At 42.3% G+C, this 24408-nt stretch overlaps 1 protein-coding gene across 2 annotated transcripts in view; it reads left to right on the top strand.

Moving 5' to 3' along the window:
- Positions 1-24408, top strand: part of VEPH1 (ventricular zone expressed PH domain containing 1) — a 223136-nt gene that overhangs the window by 181521 nt on the left and 17207 nt on the right. For both annotated transcript variants that reach the window (XM_055321784.1, XM_055321783.1), the window contains one exon: positions 15298-15415. In XM_055321784.1, the coding sequence (XP_055177759.1) occupies positions 15298-15415 (118 nt within the window). The remainder of the gene's footprint in view (positions 1-15297; positions 15416-24408) is intronic.

Genomic DNA, 24408 nt, shown 5'->3' with positions numbered 1-24408 from the left:
ACCAGTGCCCACCTCACCAGCATGTTAGGAGATTTAGAAGACCCCCTGGGCACGCAGCAAGAGCTCAGCCAATGCGAACGGGTATCATTTTATTGTTCTTCCCCTTAAAATGAATGACGAAGGTTCCATCTTCTGAGAATGAGATCGGATTTCACAAGAGCCCAAAAGGCTTATGCAGGTCCAGGTGGATGATACAGGGGGACGGCCCCAACGGCATTGAGACGTACAAGCTGGGTTTCATTAAAGTAATGCAACCGTTTTGTCCGGGGCTCATACACAACTCTACACAACGGTTCGGGAAGAGACTGGAGACTTCCAGAGGGTGTCACTGACGTGTGAGCAGTCATCCAAGTTTAACTAACACTCGTTTCAAAATACAGATTCTGGTTTTTCTCGCTAAAAAAAAAAAAAAAATCATAGCAATTTAGATCTCTCGATGCTAAGGGTGTCAGGAAAGAGAACAGTCAGAGGCACTATTTGCCTTTTGTTTTATGATCCTGTACGTCGCATGTAGATTAGCAGACTTTTGGTTCTCAGAACACATTGCCACATGACCCTCTTTCCTTTAAGGATTATGGAGTAACCCTTTTTTTTTTTAAATTAAGTATCCAAATATTTACTAAAGTCTAATTATTTTCAATGCATTGTTGCATCGTTCTACCATCTTCACTACAACTTGGGGTTCCTATTGGAGACCATTCTGAGGGTAAGGGCCTTTAAAAAAAAACAGCTTTGGTAAATACAGTCCACAGAATCATTTGATGCCCCATTCCAGGGTCTGATAATTCCTTCTGGAGTCTCCCGTGGAGCCAACCTAAACTGCTCAGGCTGCGCGTAAGCCCCTTTCTTCATGATCTTGTACCAGAGCTGGTGGCAAGCGTGAGAACACCCCTGCACCCCGACTCTGTGGAGTAGTTCCCAGACCTTAGCACATGTGACAGTCCCAGGAGACCTTGTTTAAATGCAAATTCTTGAGACCTCTGTGGATTCTGCAAGTGGTAATCTTGGGGATGGGCTGGTTCTCTGCCACATGGTGCAGGTGATTGTGAGGCAGGAGGTCCCACGGACTACCCTTTGGGAACTACCTAAAAAGAGGCAAAGGCAGCTGGAATGCAGGTGATTCGGCTTGAGTCACATCTCTGCCACCACCATGTTCTGGGAATCTGGGCGGGTTGGTTAACCTCCCGGAAGCCTAACTTCTTCAGCTATAACTAGGAACAAACCCACCTGCCTGGCAGGGTTGCTAGGAAGGCGGTCGGCGATGACACATTCAGTCAAGCACCCAGGAGAGTACCCGGCCCAGAGTGAGCACCCCATAAACAGCATCAGTAAAACCGTTGCTTCATGAACTTCGAGGCTCCAGTTAAATCACCTGTTCAGTATTCTCTTTTTCGCATTTGTAACCATTTAGATATACATATATGGCTCTGCTCTGAATTTTTTCCACCTTCACCTACTTCATAGGAACTGAACACTGTGGCCCGCGTCTGATCAGGGCCCAGGTACCTCATTATAGGCCTAGATGTGTGTCTAATTATTCCCCAAATGGGCACACCTCGTTGCACCCTTTAATTTCAGCATCTCATTAGAGTGTTCCATTTGCCCACCTTGTTATTTCCCATCCCCTTTCCCATCCCCTCACCCATGTCCTTTTTTTTGTTTGCTCTTTCTTTCACTGCTCACGTCTTCTTGTGCCCATTTCTTTATTCATAGTATTAAATCCTTCCTTTTATGGTTGTCATGATTCCTTCCTTTCTGCACAGCTCATTACATCCCTCCATCTGTGAGCCTCATTATGCCATCCCATTTTTATCTCATTACATCCTCATCGTGCACATATTATTAGCTCTCCCATTCACGCATAGCACTGCATTCTTTCTCTCTGCTTCTTATCACGGCCTGCCCTTTCCACCCTTCCCATTTAATGCTTCCATTTATAAATCACATTACATCCCCCTAAATGCTTTTATCATTACACCCATCCATTTATGCATCTCATTACACTATTGCCCGTGCACATCTCCATGTGCATTTCTATTTGTACATCTCATTACGGCCCCATCAAACATGCACATGGCATTACTCCCCTTTCAAGTGTTCACGTTGCATTACATCCTTCTATGTTTGCATCTCATTACATCCAATATTCCTAGATTTGACAACAAACTAACAAAGACAAATAAGGATGTTACTTGCTTTTAGAAAACAAAATACGTTTCTCAGGCGCCTAACATCAGTGTTTCTTAAATGACTCATTTATTTTGGAAAGATTTACATATTTATCTAGCTAAGAGACAAAGAACCCTGTATCCATCCATATGCATAAAAAAAGAGCTCCTTATCTCATTGCGTTCAAATCGTCATCATTATCACTGCTTTGTATTATTTCTCTATAGTTTACAGTGTGTACAATTATCCATGAATTTATTTGCAGCAGCAAATTCTGAAGGGGACAGCTTAGAGATCACAGACATTTTACAGATTGAGAAGTGCATTGAAAGCACCAAGAAATTAAGGTATTTCCCAAGAACTGTTAGTGAATGGCAGTGACAGGGCTCAGACTCACATCTGGTTCCAAAACCTACGTTCTCTGTGCCATACCACTCTCCAGGAAGAAAAAAAATCCCTTATTTCTAAGTATCACTTGTGTCATTTAGCCCATTCCGTAGCACTTCTCTATGACATAAGTTGGTGTTAACATGCTTTGGATTTTTGCTTTGTTTTGTTTTCTAGAACAAAACAACGTAACATCAACTCTTTGAAATTAAACACTCTGCATTTCATGTTTATCTCTGTCTCTGAGTTCGAAGAACTAGATTTATTTTTGAAGGTTTTTTTTTATTTAATTCAATTTGCCAACACTGTATAATGCCCAGTGCTCATCCCATCAAGTGCCCTCCTCAGTGCCCGTCACCCAGTCACCCCATCCCCCGCCCCCTCCCCTTCAGCAACCCTCCTTTTGTTTGCCAGAGTCATGAGTCTCTCTCATGGTTTGTCTTCCTCTCTAATTTTTCCCCACCCAGGTTCCACCCTTGTGGTCCCTTTTGCTATTTCTTATATTCCCCATATGAGTGAGACCTTATGATAATTGTCTTTCTTCGATTGACTTATTTCACTCAGCATAATACCCTCCAGTTCCATCCACGTTGATGTAAATAGTGGGTATTCGTCGTTTCTGGTAGCTGAGTGATATTCCATTGTGTACATAGACCACAGCTTCTTTATCCATCATCTGCGATGGACACCGAGGCTCCTTCCACGGTTTGGCTATTGTAGACATGGCTGCTAGAAACATCGGGGTGCAGGTGCCCCGGCGTTTCATTGCATCTGAATCTTCGGGGTAAATCCCTAACAGTGCAATTGCTGGGTCGTAGGGCAGGTCTATTTTTAATTCTTTGAGGAACCTCCACACAGTTTTCCAGAGTGGCTGCACCAGTTCACATTCCCACCAACAGTGTAAGAGGGTTCCCTTTTCTCCACATCCTCTCCAACATTTGTTGTTTCCTGCCTTGTTAATTTTCCCCATTCTCACTGGTGTGAGGTGGGATCTCATTGTGGTTTTGATTTGTATTTCCCTGATGGCAAGTGATGCGGAGCATTTTCTCATGTGCTTGTTGGCCATGTCTAGGTCTTCCTCTGTGAGATTTTTGTTCATGTCTTTTGCCCATTTCATGATTGGATTGTTTGTTTTTTAGGTATTGAGTTTGATACATTCCTTATAGACCTTGGATACTAGCCCTTTATCTGATAAGGCATTTCCAAATATCTTCTCCCATTCTGTAGCTTCTCTTTTAGTCTTGTTGACTGTTTCCTTTGCTGCGCAGAAGCTTTTTACCTTGATTAAGTCCCAATAGTTCATTTTTGCTTTTGTTTCCCTTGCCTTCATGGATGTATCTTGCAAGAAGTTGCTGTGGCCAAGTTCAAAAAGGGTGTTGCCTGTGTTCTCCTCTAGGATTTTGATGGAATCTTGTCTCACATTTAGATCTTCCATCCATTTTGAGTTTATCTTTGTGTCTGGTGTAAGAGAATGGTCCAGTTTCCTTCTTCTGCATGTGGATGTCCAATTTTCCAAGCACCATTTATTGAAGAGACTGTCCTTTTTCCAGCGGATAGTCTTTCCTGCTTTGTTGAAGATTAGTTGACCATTGGGTCCATTTCTGGGTTCTCTATTCTGTTCCATTGATCTGTGTGTCTGTTTCTGTGCCAGTACCACACTGTCCTGATGACGACAGCTTTGTAATAGAGGTTAAAGCCCTGCATTGTGATTCCACTAGGTTTGGTTTTCTTTTTCAACATTCCTCTAGCTATTAGGGATCTTTTCTGGCTCCATACAAATCCTAGAATTATTTGTTCCAACTCTGTGAAGAAAGTCCATGGTATTTTGATGGGGACTGCATTGAATGTGTTGATTGCCCTGGGGAGCATAGACATTTTAACAATATTTATTCTTACAATCCATGAGCATGGAATGTTTTCGCATCTCTTTGTGTCTTCCTCAATATCTTTCATCAGTGTTCTGTAGTTTTCAGAATATAGATCCTTTACCTCTTCGGTTAGGTTTATTCCTAGATATCGTACAGGTTTTGATGCAATTATACTTGGGATCAATTCCTTGATTTCTCTTTCTTCAGTCTCATTGTCAGTGACTAGAAATGCAACTGATTCCTGTGCACTAATTTCATTTCCTGCCACATTGCTGAATTGCTGTATGAGATCTAGCAATTTTTTGGTGGAGTCTCTTGGTTTTTCCACATCAAATATCATGTCATCTGTGAAGAGTGAGAGTTTGACTTCTTCTTTGCCAGCTTGGATGGCTTTTATTTCTTTTCATTGTCGATAGCTGAGACTAGGACTTCTAGTACTATGTGAACAACAGTGGTGAGAATGGACATCCCTGTCGTGTTCCTGTTGTGAGGGGAAGAGCTTTAAGTTCACCCCCCCCACACACACACACTGAGAATGATATTCTTTTGGGGCTTTCCATAGATGGCTTTTATGATATTGAGGTATGTTCCCTCTATCCCTACGTTGTGGAGAATTTTAATCAAGAAAGGATGCTGTACTTTGTCAAATGCTTTTTCTCCATCACTTGAGGGATCATATGGTTCTTGTCCTTTCTTTGATTAATGTGATCTATCACATTGATTGATATGTGGACATTGAACCATCCTTGCATCCCAGGAATGAATCCTACTTGTTGTGGTGAATAATCCTTTTGATGTACTGTTGGACCCTATTGGCTAGTGTCATGGCGAGAATTTTTGCATCCATATTCATCAGGGATATTGATCTGTAATTCTGCTCTTCACTGGGATCTTTATCTGGTTTGGGGATCAAGGTAATGCTGGCCTCATAGAATGAGTTTGGAGGTTTTCTTTCCAATTCTATCCTTGAAACAGCTTCAGTAGAATAGGTATTAATTCTTCTTTAAATGTTTGGTAGAATTCCTCTGGGAAGCCATCCAGCCCTGGACTCTTGTTTCTTGGGAGGTTTTTGATGACTGCTTCCATTTTCTTGCTGATTATTGGTCTGTTCAGGTTTTCTATTTTTTCATGTGTCAGTTTGGTAGTTTATAAGTTTCCAGGAATGCATCAATCTTTTCTAGATTGCCGAATTTGTTCGCATATGGTTGCTCATAACACATTCTTAAAATCATTTGTATTTCCTTGGTGTTGGATATGATCTTTCCTCTTTCATCCATCATTTTATTAATTTGAGTCTTTTTTCTTTTTAATAAGGCTGGCTAGGGGTTTATCTATCCTGTTAATTCTTTCAAAGAACCAGCTCCTCGTTTCATTGATCTGTTCTGTTCTTCTGGTCTCTATTTTATTGAGTTCTGCTCTAATCTTTATTATTTGCCTTCTCCTGCTAGATTTAGTCTTTATTTGCTGTTATTTCTCCAGCTCCCTTAGATGTGTTAGCTTGTACATTTAAGATCGAAGAGCTAGATTAAAAGAAGCTTTCGTGTGGAGCCCCCAACAAGAATAAATGCACGTAGTATAAAATGCAAAAATCAGGAGAAAGAGGTGGTCCTTTACTAATCTTAACCACCAAGGCCTGCCTCCCACAGGCAAAATAAGGAGACTTCCCTACAAGGGATCCGAGGGGTACCAAGGAAGCCTTCCCCAAATGTATAACCTTTCTTCCTCACAGATCCTAACACTAGCCAGTTTCTGCTTCATTATGTTCTCTGTCTTACTTTTATTTTTTATTGAATTCTGAAATAGCTCATAAATTCAGAAAAGTAGAGAAAGATAATACCCATTCCCACCACAAGATAAAAAAAGATGTTTACATTTCTTCCATATTTACTTTAAATATTCCCCTTTATAAAAAGAAACTACTGTAAATACTCTCTTGAGGTTGGTGTGTATTATTTCCATGGATATTTTTGTACTATCATTTTAAACTTTTATATATGTGTTATCATATTGCACATATCTTTTGCAATATCCTTTCTATGCTTACCATTATGTTTTAAAAATATGTCTATCTGTTCACACATGTGGAGCTAGCTCATTCATTTTAGTATCTATAAAGTTCTCCATTGTGTAAATAGAGCAGAGTTTACTTAATCCATTTCTCTATGAGAGATAATTCAATATAACATCTGCCTTGATCTCTTAGTACTTCATCAGCACTTAGTGCTGTGCTCTACTCTTTGAAAAACTAAGTGGAGACATTTGAAATTTCTACATCATGGGGAGCAATGTCTTCTCCATGCATCCATGGCACAGTTTTATCACCTTTGTAACCATTCCAAGTAGTAAGCATATCAGCAAAATGGTAGTTCTTAAATAAAACTAGACCCTGGCTAAATGCTGATATGCACTAGTGTATTAAAGTAATTGCACCTAGAAAGGGTGGTCTGATTCCCAGAACTTGGAATGCTTCTTATGATAGAAAAAGGCAATAAAGATGAAGAAAAATGCAATGTTTGCCACAGAAATGTGGCTGATTTTTCCCCCTGGTTTAAGAAGTAATGGTTAAAATAGTCACTAGAGACTACTGCCAGCCCCTGACTGCAATCAGACCAATATGACTGTGGTCACTAAAAGCATGGCCTAATTCAGATATAAAAAAGACTATTAGATAGTAATTTTCCAGAAATTTCAGAGCCTAAAAAGGCTTTCCATCATGATGCAGAAAAGGAATTCATACTGTGCTGGTGAGAATATAAATTAGATCATTCTGGAAAGCAATTTAACAAAACTTAATGAAGTTAAGGATATGCATAATGTTAAATTTTTAATGTGTCATGCAAACAAGATTTCTGGAGCAGAGCAGATGACTTACAGCAAATAACCTCACCAACTCCCCTTTGCCTCAGTTATTAACCGTAGACCACACAATGAGAGCCTGATGTCATCCTATACATGCTAGGTCTGTGTTGTAGGTAAAGGAACCCTGAGACTATGGATCTGGATATTTATACAGGGGAGGGCCAGTACCCTCACTCATCTGAAAGAAGAGAAGAAAAAAAATTTGTCTTGTGGGTTATAAATAAATCTCTCCAAAGGGGAGGATAAGACTAGTGTCTCCAGCTTGACAGCTTAGAGATGTCTTCAAATCCTGGGTCTCATTCCTACCTTGATGTAAACACATACTTCTGGGAAGATAAATCTCTCTAGGTGGTCTCTTACTTTCTAATTAGTCATAAATTAACTTTTCAAGATTGTTCTTTTAGCCCAAATCCCAAGTTTCAAGAAAATTTGCTCAGAAAGCCTTTGTAGAAACAACAACAATAACAAGTTCCTCTACGGTCTTAAACATACCCTATGATCCAGCAATAATTCCACTTCTGAATTTATCCCAGAAAAATTCTAACTCATATCACAAGGGGACACGTCTGAGGATATTAATTGTTGCACGGTTCTTGTACATGCAAAGATGGAGGCAAGGGGAATGGCTAAGTAAAATGTGGGGTTGGCAGATGTGCACTATGAAATCGCTCCATAGCGATGGGGGCAACAAACAAGTCCACATACGATGCCATGTGTAGAGCTTGAGAGAGACAAGCAAGACACAGAATATGGTCCACGGCATCACATCATTTACGAAAATGAAAAATACACTAAACATTAGTACATATTTTTCACGAATCCAGACCTGTTCAAAGAAATGTATCGAACCCAGAAGAATGAGAACTTACATAAAGGGGAGATGGGAGGAGCATCTGGGAATGAAGGTGGTATCGGGGATAACTGGGGAAAAATAAGAGAAGGACCCCGCCCCCAACAAAATAACCTACATGGCTGAGGCGTGTGTTTACCTCACTAATTGATTTCAAAGGAGAAAACGAAAGCCCCTTTGCTAAGCTAGTTCCCTATCAGCACCCTCTGTGTGTGGCCTAGTACCACGGGGTAGTCCCCTGCTCCTCTGTCCTCGGGCATACATTCCAGGACCCCCAGTGGATGCCTGAAACCAGGCATAGTACGGAACCACATATATACGATGCTCCTTCCTAACGTGCGTGCCTATGATAAGGGCTCATTTATAAATTTGACACAGAAAGAGATTAAGGACAGTAACTAATAGTGAAATACAATAATATAATAATGTACTATTATAAAACTTATGTGAACGTAGTTTCTCAGAATACCTTACCGTAGTGTACTCACTCTTCTTGTGATGATGTGAGATGATCAAGTGCCGAGTGATGAGATGAAGTGAGGGGCAGGACGCAGGCAGTGTGACGTAGTCGTATTAGGCTACTAATGACCTGCTGGTGATACATCGAGAGGAGGCTCATCTGCTTTCAGACTGGAGTTGACAGTGGGGATCTGAAACTGTGGAGGGTGGAACCACAGATAGGGCGAACTACTGGACACAGTTGTGCTAGATGCTCGATATATAGTTGTTAAATGCAGGTGGCAACCATCAGGAAGAAAAAACAACAACACTGAAATTCTTTGCTTTCCAATATGAGAGGAGATCCCATGTGAGTGCTCGCCGTCATGCCAACATTTCCATTTTACTGCTGCCACCACTGTAAAATGTCAATTTTTCTTGACATTTTGAACATTGGTAATCGTTTGCCCTTTCTTCCACTCTGATTAAAAATACTTTGCTGGCTTTAATGGGCTCCATTTTAGAAGAAAGTTGGTTCATAAAGAAAGTCATTATGGGTTTATCAAACATTTATAAAGCTTCACCCAATTTTCCTCCTTTAGTTTCCACTCAACCCACATGCTTACATTAGCTTTTGCATAAACTGCTTTATTCAAACTCTTGTAATGTTTACTGCCAACATTTTATAATCACATTTTTTTTTCACGATCCTTAGGCAAGTGTAAAAACTTGGCTTTTTGAATCAAATCAAATATTCTATCATATTTGTTGGTTCTTACATGAAACAGTTCTTCAGAACCTCTCTGTGAAATGAGTCAAATATGCTGTGTTCCAGCTACGTGGAGCCAGACCCATGGTTAGAATCGCCACAACTTGCCAAGAAGCGATTCAGTTCTTCCCCACATGTGGGTACTCAAAGGATAGGAAGAAAGTCGAGTTTATTTCATGGTCTGTAGTGAAACTAAGAAGCTGGCCACACTGACCTCATATACTCGTGTGTCCCTAGAGTTCCCTTATTAATCTGGGATAGAAAAAGGAGAGACAATGGAACAGAGCACTTGTGTGGCATTTACATTGAGCACTGGATCACCCTGGGAGTTCTCCTGGGTCAGTACCCTCACTGCCTCTGCTCAGGGTCTGCCTCCCACCTGTTGCCCACCCCTTCCCCACACATCCCTGCCTTCTGCCAACTTTCAAACGAGCCCCAACAATTTCAATTTTCACGCCTCTTCTTTCCTTCCAAGTTTCACAATTTGGAGTCATCATGTCTCTGATCTTCAAGAATGGAATTTTTGTTCTTGCAACCAGATTGTATATTTTGACATTTGAAACCAAACTATTGTGGAGAAGTATGAACATATGCACATGAGAGTCGAAAAAAATTCCTCAAATACCAATCGATGGAGTCAGATCAGTCATCCTCATCTGTTTCCAAGGATGTAGGATTAATTGCCAGTCGTTGCACATCAGAATAACCTAGGGATTTGCTTAGAAATGCAGATTCCTGGGCACAAACACAGACTGATCCGGTTAGGCTTCCAGGGCGGAACCTGTATTTGATGTTTGTAACACATTTCCCTGGGATTGTGCCTCCTGAGAACTGATGATTTGGAAAAGCTGAGGACAAGCAGTGACAATGCTACACTGATGGATTTAGACAATCATTCTTCAATTACTAACATTTTATTCTAGAAACTTGTTTTATAAAATTAAATGAAATGGATTCCTCCAATATACATAGAGATGTAGGTATGTTTTTTAAAAACAAAAATGTTCTAAAAGATCTTAGTGGGCATAATTGAATAGATGTGAAAATTAACAACCTAAATGCTAGGGTGCCCGCGTGGCTCAGTCAGTTAAGTGTCCAATTCTTGGTTTCAGCTCAGGTCTTGATCTCAGGGTTGTGAGTTCAAGCCCTGCATTGAGCTCCACACTGGGCATGGAGCCTACTTAAAACAAAGAACAGAAATCTAAATGCTACTATCAATATAAATCACAAATCTATGTGTCTCAATTAGCAAAAATTTAAAAAGATTCATTGAACATCTCTTATGGGCAACGCGCTATACTTAGTATTTTCAGAAGCTACCATGTAATATAGAAATTAGTCTTCTTGCCAAGGGGGCTTAATCCGGTTGAGAGCCAAGAGTCACACCAGAAGAAACTTAATAATGACCACAACTAAACACAAATAAAGATGTATTCCAGTTTTCCTCTGTGAGGAATACTATGGACCCAGTGCATTACTGTGTCAACATTCTTGGCGTACGGGATGGCGTCTCCTTCCTCCATTTATCCTTGATTCCTGACACTGGATGCCATAAATACTAATTGCTATAAGTTAAATTTTATAGTAACATTTTTCAGAAGTTGAAGTAAATTTAAAAATTAAATTACAGCATAAATATTTTTTAGAGTCTCTCTTGGTGATTTATTCATTCAGCATACAGTATGTTTCTTACAAGACCTCATGGTTGCACAATGTAGGACAATATAAATAATAGAAAGATAAATGATATAAGGATGCCTCATTAATTTTGTTCCTTCAGTAAGTTTATTGCACACCCTGGACTCCATATAGTTAGAATTCAGGCACTAGAAATAACCATAAATAATATTATGTGAAAATATTGGAGATCGTTAAAAAAGAAAAAAAAAACCTCTTGTTTACATTTCTTAAAACATACTTGAGGTATGTGCCTAGAGTTGATCCCATTAACCATAGGTGCACAGAACACATGAGGCAATGCCATGTTTTGTATCTGCGCAAAAATAGCTTTAAACAGAATTTAAATGTACCAGAACCCAAAGTTCTTCCAGATGTAGGCTTTCACTGATTTCTGGAAAATTGCTTCCCCGTACCCTCTCACAGTACATCGACCACGTTATAAGATCCAGAGGCTACTTTGCACTTTTACGGAATCCATAGCATTGACTCATGCTGTCACCGTCATCAAAATAATGTTATAAGTATGCTCTCATCTTTCCATGCTATCTGGCTTATTTTTCCCCTAAGAGACTTTGCAAGAGACTTTGTATATAGTTCTGCAAATTCCTACTCCCATTGATGATGAAAAAAAAAAACTGGAGAAACATTCATTTGATCAACTGTTTAAAAACATCATTTTTCCTCCAGGGGCTTCTATCCCTTTTGAATTTGATGGTGTTTATCAGGAAAACTTTTTTAGCATATTCTTACTGTGATTATACCTCTTTCTCTTTATATCCTTCTGATTTTATTGAGGCCCGATCTGGAGTGTTCTCAGAAGAATTAAACCCCTCTAAGTAGATTCATCGTTTTCACTGAGAATTGGCCAACAGGGTATCCGTCACCTTCCCTTCTTCATGGCACAATGTCAGTATTGATTCTTAGTGCTGCGTAACAAATTACCAAAGCCTAGCAGCTCAAAACAATATCTGTTTGTTATCGCAGTTTTCTTGGGTCAGGACTCTGCTTGTGACTTAGCTGGCTCTTCTGCTCAAGGTCTCCCAAGCCTGCAAAATCAAGATACAGGCTGGGCTGTGGTCTCATTTGGAGGTTTGAATGGGAAGGGTCTGCTTCCAAATGTGCTTAGGCTGTTAGCAGATACCATTTATTTGGGGTGGAAGGACTAAAGGCCTGGAACTCATACTGGCTACTGGTTGAGAGCCGCCTTTAGGTCCTAGAGGGCACCCACAGTTACCTGCCATGTAGCCCCCTCCTTCACAACATGGCAGCTTGCTTCTTCCAGGCCAACAGGAGAGTCTCCCTATGCACTTGCTAATAAGATAGGTCGATGTGGTGTATATACATGAGTAGTGTGTAAGTGGTATGTATGTGTGTGTACATAATAACGTAATCATCGAATTGATATTATCTTTGCCATTTTCTTAGAAGCAAGTCACAAATCTCTTCCACGCTTAAGGGAAAAGGATTACATGAAGAGATGAATACCAGGAGGTGGGAATTATTGGGAGTAGGGTTCCCAGAGGGTCTGTCCACCACAATCCCATTGAACTACTCAGGGAGGGACTCCACTTAGATATGCATGATTTTTATTATTCTTCTGGACTCTAATTGTTTTTAAAAGAAGCTTGTAATTCTTTAAACAAATCAATTTTAGTTCTCTTGTATTAAAAAATAAAATCATGGGATCCCTGGGTGGCGCAGCGGTTTAGCGCCTGCCTTTGGTCCAGGGCGCAATCCTGGAGACCCGGGATCGAATCCCACATCGGGCTCCCGGTGCATGGAGCCTGCTTCTCCCTCTGCCTGTGTCTCTGCCTCTCTCTCTCTCTGTGTGTGTGTGTGACTATCATAAATAAATAAAAATTTTTAAAAAAAGAGTATGTTTAGTTTCAAAAAAATAAATAAATAAATAAATAATAAATAAAATAATATAAGCAATTCCTGGGCAAGGCCTGGGAAGCTATAGGACCCAGAAGCATAAAGAAGTTGGGGAGAGAAATGATCATCTCAAGCACAGTCAGGAAACCAAAATTCCAAAAATTTAGGTATCACTAGTTCACGTTTTTGTTTGCTTGTTTTGTGACTGATATTACTTTGAATTTCCAACAATATTTGGAGCCACGTGTGTTTCATCTGTCTATATTCAAAGTTGGCTGTTATTGCTGATTCCAACAGTTCATAGAATTACTGTCTATCTTCTTCAGTCAGTTCCCTTTGCACAACACCTAAATCCTCTGAAGAAGTAAGCCTGCTTTTGACTTCAGAACTTGAATACTGGGATGTAGCTTGCCATCTGTCCTAAACTTTTCAAGTAACTTTTTTGCCAAGGCAAGTGTGGATTATAAGCAACAACCTGGGACTTTTCTGGTCTCAGAACAGGAAAGATAAAGGAACCCTTAAGTATTATTTTAAGTACTTTGTTTGTTAGCAGTGTTTGTGGTGAATGAAAAGTTGGTCCTTAGTTGTGTGAGCGATAGAGAAGTGATCTGCATCCCAATGGCCAAGCATAGACTTCAGAGACTTCGCAGTTTTGAAATTGATATTTATGAACATCTGCTTTTCCCCCCATAAATTTTAATATAGATTCCATCCTTTGAAACCTTCAAAACTCCCAGGTGCTTCTTCAGTCTTTACCTTGGGAACATGCTTTTAAAAAAATGATATTAAACGTTAGCAACTCAAAACTCTGTATTCAGCATGTTGAGCCTCCAAGATGTCCAATCCCAGAACACAAGCCATCACAGTCTTAATAAAGAGTGCTGAAAAGGATGTATTTCTGGTCCCAGTTTATACCTTTTATTATTCCACATATATTTATTTAATGCTTGCTTATGTGATAGGCATTTTTAGTGCTGGGATCATAGCAGCCAATATAACAGAGAAAATCCCTGCCTTCACTGTGTTTATGTTCCGGTGAGTGTAAATGTTCTCTTAAAAGAATTCCCTTTAAGTGTTCATAATACTTTCATATAGCTCATTGGAAAACTTTGCACCGGGCTTGTAAGCTAGTGCTATTAATCCATTCCTGATGTTGGACTAGATCCTGGGGATACAACTGTGAACAAAATAGATGCTTATTCTCTCAAGGAGCTTAGAGTTCGGCATATTTCTCACCTCTGTCAAGAAATGTAGACCTGAGAAACAGGAACTTTAGGGTAGGGACTGAGGAGCCACTTGCCCATTCTCTATTTTAGATCCGTCGAAAGCAGCACAGTGCCTCCATCCCTTGGCTCTTGAGCTTACTGGGAGCTGTCACCCTGGGGAGAAGGTCAGAGTGTGTGGACCAGAGGAAAGGGAATAAAATCACAACTCAGCAGAGGACAAACCCATCCGTCATCTGGGCACATGTAAGGCTAGCTAGCAAAGACATCAAATCCCTCTTAGGAAAAAAAAAAATCCCTCTTAGGAAAGCAAGCTTTTAAGAATGTGGTTCTGACCACCCTGTAGCAGAGGGTACAAGCCATTTACATAACAGGAGAGCCTCGGGAGGACAGTAGAGCGATTTAACTTGCTCAGGCTAATCGTATTCCGTCCATTTACAGTGTGATGGAACCGCTCTCCCCTGCGTCTTCAACGGGGACACACTGGCACAACGCCGCAGGGTACCCAAGACAGGGGCGGCGTCCTCGGTGGGTCGGTCCAACTCAGCTCTTGGGAGGGAGAAGTTAATTAATTTACTGATAAGTCATTTAAGACATTATTTTCCATTAGAACCGACACAGCCATATCACGGAATGTAACGCAAGGTTTGCATATACTTTTAAGATAAAATGTAGACCTAAAACAGTGCCAGAGCCCAGGGCCGAGGGATTAGCCCTCTCCCATATTTCCCATAAGCCTCCTGCAAAACCAACATGACAAAAATAATTTTTTATATGCACGGTCGATTCCCAGTTTTATGCAAAGTGTACGTAAAAGACAAACGCCCCTGCAGCATTGCTTTCAGCCCCACTGTCCCTTGGCTGCCCAACCTTTTTAGAGATTCTGGAGCTGCCATTAGGTGCAAGGGAATGCACCTGCCACTGCAGGCCGCACCCTGGCGGCTGGGCCCAGCCTGGGCCGCGTGCTCACGGCCCTCTGCCCGGAGGAGTACCACATTGGAGGGGTTTGAGGCCGCCCGGGATGCCCACGGGAGCCTTTCTCGGTGCTCCCTCCGTGTCCGCAGCGCTGAGTGGGAGCACCGGCCATCCTGCTCTCAGAGCCCTTCCTTCCAGCCTCACAATGCTGTGCGGCCGGCACACCCGCTTATGAGTTCTTTGTGCTTTGTGTTCCTGGAACAGGATCTGGACCAGGTACAGCTCCATCTGGAAGAAGTGAGATTCTTTGACGTATTTGGCTTCAGCGAAGCAGCAGGAGCATGGCAGTGCTTCATGTGCAACAACCCTGACAAAGCGACCGGTGAGAGACCCCCCCCCCCCGCCTGCTGCTCAGAAGCCTTGTGCCCCTGGGATTCACAGGGACCTGTGGGCCCCGCCGTTCAAGTCGGCCACCTTCTTACATCCCAGGTTGTGATAGTGCATGGAGGAAGGCCTGATGGCTGAGGAAGGTCTCTGACCAAAGCGGGATGGAGAGAAAGGGAAGATGTGGAAAGGGAGAGAAACATAGACCAGATACGAGCAAGAGAAACACCACCTTACCTGCCCGTAGTGATTAAGAAAGCAGGCCTGGCTGTTTTGACCTGAAAGCAGTCATTAGAGCCAAGATGACCCTGAGACTTAGAGAAAAACAGGCATCCTATCCAAAGTCCCAAAGGAAGGAGTCCACACTGAAGCAGTGGGTGCACGCTCCAACGCTGGCATCTCTGGTCCTCCCTTACCTTCTGCTCATGACAGAGCTGCATAAAAAGGGAAACATTTAAGGAGTGAGGAATTATTTGAGGAATCCCTGCAGAGCTGTTACCCTCTCCCTCCCTTTCTGGTGCCCAAAGAATTTGGCCTACTGACCTTGCCTAGAAATAATTACTAGTGAACATGAGGCAAGCCCTCGGCTAAACGTGTCGGTATATCTCATTGACCTTCACGATGACCTTATCAGGTTGGTACTAATATCATCTCCATTTTACTGATGGGAAAACCGAGGCACGGAGCAATTTGATTGACTGAAGTCTCACAGGTCACATATTGACAGCAACAGGATGTGAACCCAGTCTGACCGCAGGGCCTGTGCTCTTAACCATCATTCCACCGCCCTGCCTCCTGGTTGCACTTGCTCCAATCTGACCAGTGGAATTAGGTTGATAGTAAGCCTGTCTTCAGGAAGTGGTGCTGCCCTTGGAAATGGGATATCTCATCACTCATTTGCCTTCTGAGCGGACACAGAGGTCTCAACACTGACACTGCTCGGGAGCTGCAGTTTCAACCAGGAGAGCAGTGTTAAAACACTGTTGAGCACAAAGCCACTCTGTAGGTGGGTTAACTAGACAGCCCCAGATGGCACCACCTGTACCCATTCCCTTCACTTTAGGACTTTGTGCATCTTAAAGATTGCCCGTTGTGGCAAGCCTATTCTCTTTCCAAGAAGTTAAAGCTGAATGGGGGAAAACGTGTGTTTATTTGGCCAGATGGAAAGGAGAGGGACTCCCGGAGAGGCGCCAATTAAGATGTATTACCCCACGGAAAAGGTGTGGCTGGAAGAAGCTGGCAGTGAAGGACGGCAGCCTCTGTGAGGCACAGATTGCTGGCTGATTACAGAGTCTGCACTGAGCTGATGCCAGAGTGAACACCCCAATTTTTAAAAAGTTAATTTGAGCAAATAAGGAATTGGGGAATTGAATGTCTCCATTCTAAAACTTTCTAAGTAGACCTGATTTCATCTCTGAAAAAGAGCACGAAAGACACGGAGAAGTAAGGCACTGATCGTAGGTGGCTCTCAGAGACCCTTAAGAATTCTCATTCCAAGTCAACTGAGTCCTTGGTCCAATAAACATTTCATCATTTCTGGCCAACGGAGGCCTCAGAAAAGGGGCTGGAAGTGAAAAACACAAAGCGTTCCTTTAATATAGGTTTTCTCAAATTCGCTGCCATACACTTGAAAAGAACATGTTGCAATTTACTCTTTCTTACTTGTGTTTCTCCCAGTTAAAGAAAGACTGAGAACACACAGCAATAAAGATTCAAACAAGGCCAAATATTTTATAGCAGAACATATTGGATCAAAACGCGTGGCCCTGAAAACATCAGCGTGCTTAGATTTCTTTGCTCATTTCCTTTTGCTACATGAAAGCGGATGTGAGTCTGCAAGAAATCCTATTTTAAACTTATTATTTTCACCAAAAACTCTCGATTCCCTGAAAAATTTATGTAGGTTGTTGATCTCTTGTTTTTATAGAAGCGTATAGATTATACACTTCACGTAAGTGAAAGGTCCAACGTAATACTCCTGACGTATATTATTCATGGAGGTGATGTTTGCATTCGTGTTCTTAAATTTTGAGTTTAAAGATGAACAAGACATAGAAATAAATATTCTATCATTTGGTTATGCACAGCAAGCATAGTACCTGCCTCCCACTTTTCATTTACGTGATATATGCTTGTTGCATTGGTTGAATGTCTTCTACAGGCTGAGGCTTGGGATAAAATACGAGGAAGGTGCGGTATCCCTGCTCTGAAAAGCTTCATAATCCAGTTAGGGCCAGAAGGCCTATATGGAAAAAGTCTAGCACACACCCTGTGTGTTTATAGCATGCAATGAATACTTGCTGAGTGAGTGAATGAATGAATAATATTTGGGAATGGCAAAATCAAATACACCTCGAATGTTACAATAAGATGTTTCAAGAGTGTGATTATGTGTTAATAAAATCAAATATATCACTATGCCATACCCGGGGCATTGTGAATCTGGCAAGTGGAGGTTGGTGCTTCTTTCCTCCTTGAGAGAAGTCACCGTATATAAAACAAATGGCCCCTTCCTAACTTAGCACCTGACATAGATGCCTGAGTCTTGTTAGCGTTCTGGGTTTAATCAGTGCCCCCATAGGGTCCCGAGGCCCCTCACCGGGTTCAGCCTCAGAGAGGAGGGATGTACAGAAGTAGGATTGGAGTCTAAGACAAAAGAAATTTTATTTTAAATTTTTTGCCAATTTTTTAATAAATTTATTCTCTATTGGTGTTCAATTTGCCAACATATAGAGTAACACCCAGTGCTCATCCCATCAAGTGCCCCCCTCAGTGCCCGTCACCCAGCCACCCCCACCCCCCGCCCACCTCCGTTTCTACCACCCCCAGTTCGTTAAAAGAAATTTTAAAAACTGGATTTGGATGGGGTTTTTTTTTGGCAATTGCTGTCAAGTATTCATTGTTCCAATATAAAACAAAAAGGACTGTTCAACATCTCCATAAATGAGGAATAAAACGAGTCATTTAGAAAACTTCAGTTAGCCATCAGGAAAGACGTCTTAAAATATAAATCCTTCCCAGCAGTGTGTACGCTTAACCGTGGGACTCATCTAGAAACCGACAGCAAATCATGCGGCTTGCAAGGTCACCTAAGTATATCCCCTTCGTTAGATCAAAGTCTTATCGCCCGCTAACACCCCCCCCCCTCAACCTACAGAAATTCTCGGACATTTAATATCTAGGAGTCAGGAAAATACGCTTTGAATCCGATTAGGTACAGCCGAACTCCGAGGAAAATGAGCGCCGGAGGGTCTAACGTCCTGGAATGACTATCATTGCTGTCGCTTACCGTGCTATGAGCTGAGCACTATTCTCATCATTGTTGACTCCATTTTACAGATGAGGAGACCGAAACACAGAGGTTAAGTAATTGTCCCAAGGTCACACTGCGATCAGATTTAATGCAGATTAATTCCTGAGCCTGAAAGTTCAACCCCTTGGGCACATCCAAATTAAGGACAGAGAGTATTGGGAACGCCAAGAACCATTATTCCATGATGTTAGAACACCCGCCTCCCTGGTGACTTATTCTACTTAACAAAAGAACAGGGGCTTTGGTATGACAATGGGTGGGAAATGATCACATGAGGGAAATGGGTCTAGTGGAAGCTCTTTCCAGTCCTTCCAATTGCTGATTCCGTTTCTGATAATCGTTTCATGAAAGTACAGACAAGGAGATTAGCACATCACTGAAATATCTCAAGAATCCTCTGGGAGTTGCTGGCGGCGTTTGTGGCCAATCCCCTTACTCCACATGAATGAGAGAATAGAGATTGAGCAAGTGGATGGAACAGAACAGAACTTACTTCTGGAAAATGAAGCAAAAGCCCTTTATCAGTTGGCCTCATGTCTTGGAGCCGCGAGCGCACGTGTCACAGTAAGAGTTAGTCAGCTGGGCCATCCTGGGACACGTCCGGCTTTCTGTGAAGTCACTTTTGTTAAAAGGAGGAAGAACTAGGTCGTGACTTTCACTTATTTCTTGAGACACGTGGGATGCCTTTGCTCTTACACCCTACAAAAAAATAACTCGGAGACCTCTCAGTTTTGGCACCGGGTCCTCCTCTAGGACTTGGCGGTCCCCAGGGTGACTGTGCTCTTAGTCACTAGGTATCTAGATGCTGAGCGAGACTGCCGGGAGGAGGTCTCCTTAGGGTATGAAAGAAACTGAGTGCATTTTTTTTTTCCAGACACCTTCGATCAGGATCCCTCTTTAGAACCTGATTTCAGATCTTTGTGCTGTAAAGCACGCCGTCCGCTAGGTCACACGGGCAGGCAGGGGTGGCTTCAAAATGACAGCAAGGAAAGAAAGGCCTCTGGAAGGAGATTGGCTTCACACGCTGCTAGGTGACTGGTCGCAGCCGCCGGGGCGCTCCTCGCTGGACACTCCCGGTGGGGGCTCCACGACCTTCCACTCCAGACGCCAACGTGCGAGTGGCTCGGTGACCTCTGAGGACCCGAGCCGTAGGCGGCAAATAGCGTCGTGAGTCCACTGATATGAAACTTTCCACTGAATTTCATGGTCAGCTTGCACACTACTTAGGAGGTGATGAAAGGAAAAGCCCATTTGGGGTGTCTTGTGAGGCCTTCCCTCCTCCTACATATGTCAGGACGTTGTCTTACGTGCTCAGGGTTGTTAGAGTCCCAAGAGCGGTGCGGTGCTTGTGTAGGAAAACGTCACCCTTGCACACTCACCTCCTGTTGGTGACCACCGACTGCGCACTCCTTATGTAAGAGCGACCCCCAGCTTGTTGCTCAGACGTATGTTCTATTCCCTAATGACACGTAGGTTGACTCAGATAAAGTATTATCCTGAAATCTTTTTCCTTCTCCCCCTTCTTCCCATTTTTCTATTTTGCGCCTTCCTGGCATGGCCATGCCTCTCTGTCGTACACCTGCCCGCACACTCCCCCCTCTCTCTCACAAAGCTCACACGCTGGGACACACAGACGCACCCCCCACCCCAGGTAATAAATGGACTATTGAGTAATTCGTGGATAGTGTAGGTGACAGGATGACTATGAGACATACAAGATTTGAAGTGCGACTTCAGCGTCTAATACTTCCTCAGAATTAAATACACCCTGAACTTAAACCTTAACATAACAACTTCTGCAAAATAAATGTCTGTAAGAAGAAAATGTTGCTGTGGACAGGATTTTAACATGCTCGATTTTAATAAGTATTTTTTTAAGATTTATTTATGTATGAGAGACACAGAGAGAGAGAGAGAGAGAGAGAGAGAGAGAGAGAGAGAGAGGCAGAGACACAGGCAGAGGGAGAAGCAGGCTCCATGCAGGGAGCCTGATAGCCTGATGTGGGACTCGATCCCGGGACCCCAGGATCACACCCCGGGCTGAAGGCGGTGCTAAACCGCTGGGCCACCGGGGTTGCCCAACATACTCGATTTTAATATCTTACTAAAAGGTTGCGATACACACAGAGTCCATAGGAAACTCGCTAGTAACACGGGAGCCTCCACGGGAAAGAAGCTGAGGTCAGTAAGCTGGCACCCCTCAGGGCTTCATTTCTATTCTGCGTCTCCCGTCACTTTCCTCATCCTTCTGCCTTTTCATATTGGGTCAACAATCTTATCTTGATATAGGATAAAAGTGTCCGATAGGCCTTATACTTGCCGCCAAGCATTAGTTAGTCACCCTGTGGTTCTCCACCAGTGAATCATCGGGCGTGGAAATGTGTCCTTTTCCACGCGGAGAACAAGCTGAGTCAAGCCAGTCTGTGGAGGAGGAGGAGGAGCACCCTTTCCAAAGGCAGACGAGATGAGCAAATCCATCTCTTACCACTCTGCAGGCTCACGATAACATCGATTTAAGAAATTCTTACGTCGTTCTAAAATAAAGCACTTAATATATTTCAAAAGAGCTCCGGTCACCACCTTCCAGAGTAACCCTCTTTATTTACCTATTCAAATACATTAGGAAAGAAATCTGCGTTTCAGCTACAAACTCACCTCTGTGGATGACATACACGTGCTCTTAGCAGCCACAAAGAATAAAGTCATCAAGTGTCTCAAGAGAGGGCTAGTATTTTGCGTAGGATCTCATCCTTCCCCCTTCTCCTAGAGATCCTATAGATTACCCTTTCTTCCCTGTTCTGTTTCTTCCTCCGAACTGAATTGTCCTATTGGCTTTTTTTTAAGACTTATTTTTTTAAAACAGATTCTTTTTTTTTTAAGATTTGTATTTATTCATGAAAGACAGAGAGAGAGAGAGAGAGAGAGAGAGAGAGAGAGAAGCAGGCTCCATGCAGGAAGCCCAATGTGGGACTCGATCCCAGGACTCCAGGATCACGTCCTGGGCCAAAGGTGGTGCTAAACCGCTGAGCCACCCAGGGATCCCTTATTTTGTTTAAACTCAATTAAAATATAGTGTATCATTAGTTTCAGATGTAGAGTTCAGTTATTCATCCATTGCATACAACACCCAGTGCTCATCACATCACATGCCCTCCTCAATGCCCATCACGCAGTTACCCCATCCTCCCACTCCCCTCCCCTCCAGCAACCCTCACTGTGTTGACGGTTGAGTCTCTTATACTTTGTCTCCCTCTCTGATTTAAACTTATTTTATTTTTCCCTCCCTTGCCCTGTGGCCCTGTTTTGTTTCTTAATTTACATACATGAGTGAGATCATACGATAATTGTCTTTCTCTGGTTGATTTATTTCGCTTAGCGTAATACCGTCCAGTTCCATCCACGTCAGTGTGAATGGGAGGATTTCACCCTTTCTGATGGCTGAGCAACATTCCATTGTACATAGACCACTGCTCTATCCATTCTTCTGTCGATGGGCCTCTGGGCTCTTTCCATAGTTTGGCTACTATGGACATTGCTGCTCTAAATATTTAGGTACAGATGCCCCTTTGGTTCACTATGTTTGTAACCTTTAGATAAATATGCAATAGTGCAATTTCTGGGTCGTAGGGCAGCTCTACTTTTAGCTTTTTGAGGAACCTCCATGCTCTTTTCCAGAGTGGCTGCAGCAGTTTGCATTTCCATCCACAGTGGGAGAGGGTTCCCCCGTCTCTACATCTTCGCCAATATCTTTTGTTTCCTGTCCTGTTAATTTTAGTCTTTCTGACTGATGTGAAGTGATGTCTCATTGTGGTTTTGATCCGTATTTCCCTGATGACAGGCAATTTTGAGCACTTTTTCATGTGCTTGTTGGCCACGTGTAGGTCTTCTTTGGAGAAATGTCTGTTTATATCTTCTGCCCATTTCTTGACTGGATTGTTTGTACTTGGGTGTTGAGTTTGATACGTTCTTTATAGATCTTGGATACTAGCCCTTTATCTGCTAAGACATTTGCAAAAATTTTCTACCACTCTGTAGGTTGTATTTTGTTTTCTTTCAACTATATCCTTTGCTGTACAGAAGCTTCTTATCTTGATGAACTACCAAGTTCATTTTTGCTTTTGTCTTACTTGGCTTTGGAGATGTGTCTAGCAAGAAGTTGCTGTAGCCAAGGTCGAAGAGGTCACTGTCTATGTTCTCCTCTAGGATTTTGATGGATTCCTGTCTCACATTTAGGTCTTTCATGCATTTTGAGTTTATCTTTATGTGTGGTGTAAGAAAATGGTCCAGTTTCATTCTTCTGCACATGGCTGTCCTATCTTCCCAACATCCTTTACTGAAGTGACTGTCTTTTTTCCATTCGATATTCTCTCCTGTTTTGTCAAAGATTAGTTGACCATTGGGTCCATTTCTGGGTTCTCTATTCTGTTCCATTGATCTGTGTGTCTGTTTTTGTGCCAGTACCACACTGTCCTGATGACCACAGCTTTGTAATAGAGGTTAAAGCCCTGCATTGTGATGCCACTAGATTTGGTTTTCTTTTTTAATATTCCTCTGGCTATTCAGGGTCTTTTCTGGTTCTTTTTTTTATTTTTTTTTTAAATTTTTATTTAGTTATGATAGTCACAGAGAGAGAGAGAGAGAGAGAGAGAGGCAGAGACACAGGCAGAGGGAGAAGCAGGGTCCATGCACCGGGAGCCCAATGTGGGATTCGATCCTGGGTCTCCAGGATCACGCCCTGGGCCAAAGGCAGGCGCCAAACCGCTGCACCACCCAGAGATCCCTCTTTTTGGTTCTGTACAAATTTTAGGATTACTTGTTCCAGCTCTGTGAAAAAAGTCTATGGTACTTTGATGGGGATTGCACTGAATGTGTTGATTGCCCTGGGGAGCATAGACATTTTAACAATATTTTTTCTTACAATCCATGAGCATGAAATATTTTCACATCTCTGTGTGTCTTCCTCAATTTCTTCCATCAGTGTTCCTTAGTTTTCAAAGTGTAGATCCTTTACCTCTTTGGTTAGGTTTATTCCTAGGTATCATACAGGTTTTGATGCGATTATACTTGGGATCAATTCCTTGATTTCTCTTTCTTCAGTCTCATTGTCGGTGACTAGAAATACAACTGATTTCTGTGCACTAATTTCATTTCCTGCCACATTGCTGAATTGCTGTATGAGATCTAGCAATTTTTTGGTGGAGTCTCTTGGATTTTCCACATCAAATATCTTGTCATCTGTGAAGAGTGAGAGTTTGACTTCTTCTTTGACAGCTTGGATGGCTTTTATTTCTTTTCATTGTCGATAGCTGAGACTAGGACTTCTAGTACTATGTGAACAACAGTGGTGAGAGTGGACATCCCTGTCATGTTCCTGATGTGAGGGGAAGAGGTTTAAGTTTCTCCACACACACACTGAGAATGATATTCTTTTGGGGCTTTCCATAGATGGCTTTTATGATATTGAGGTATGTTCCCTCTATCCCTACGTTGTGGAGAATTTTAATCAAGAAAGGATGCCGTACTTTGTCAAATGCTTTTTCTCCATCAGTTGAGGGATCATATGGTTCTTGTCCTTTCTTTGATTAATGTGATCTATCACATTGATTGATATGTGGACATTGAACCATCCTTGCATCCCAGGAATGAATCCCACTTGTTGTGGTGAATAATCCTTTTGA

The sequence above is a fragment of the Nyctereutes procyonoides genome, unplaced genomic scaffold, assembly GCF_905146905.1.
Source record: "Nyctereutes procyonoides isolate TBG_1078 unplaced genomic scaffold, NYPRO_anot_genome, whole genome shotgun sequence".
NCBI classification, from domain to species: domain Eukaryota; kingdom Metazoa; phylum Chordata; class Mammalia; order Carnivora; family Canidae; genus Nyctereutes; species Nyctereutes procyonoides.
Note: the sequence above shows the minus strand (reverse complement) of the source record. Positions and strands in the feature narration are given on the sequence as shown.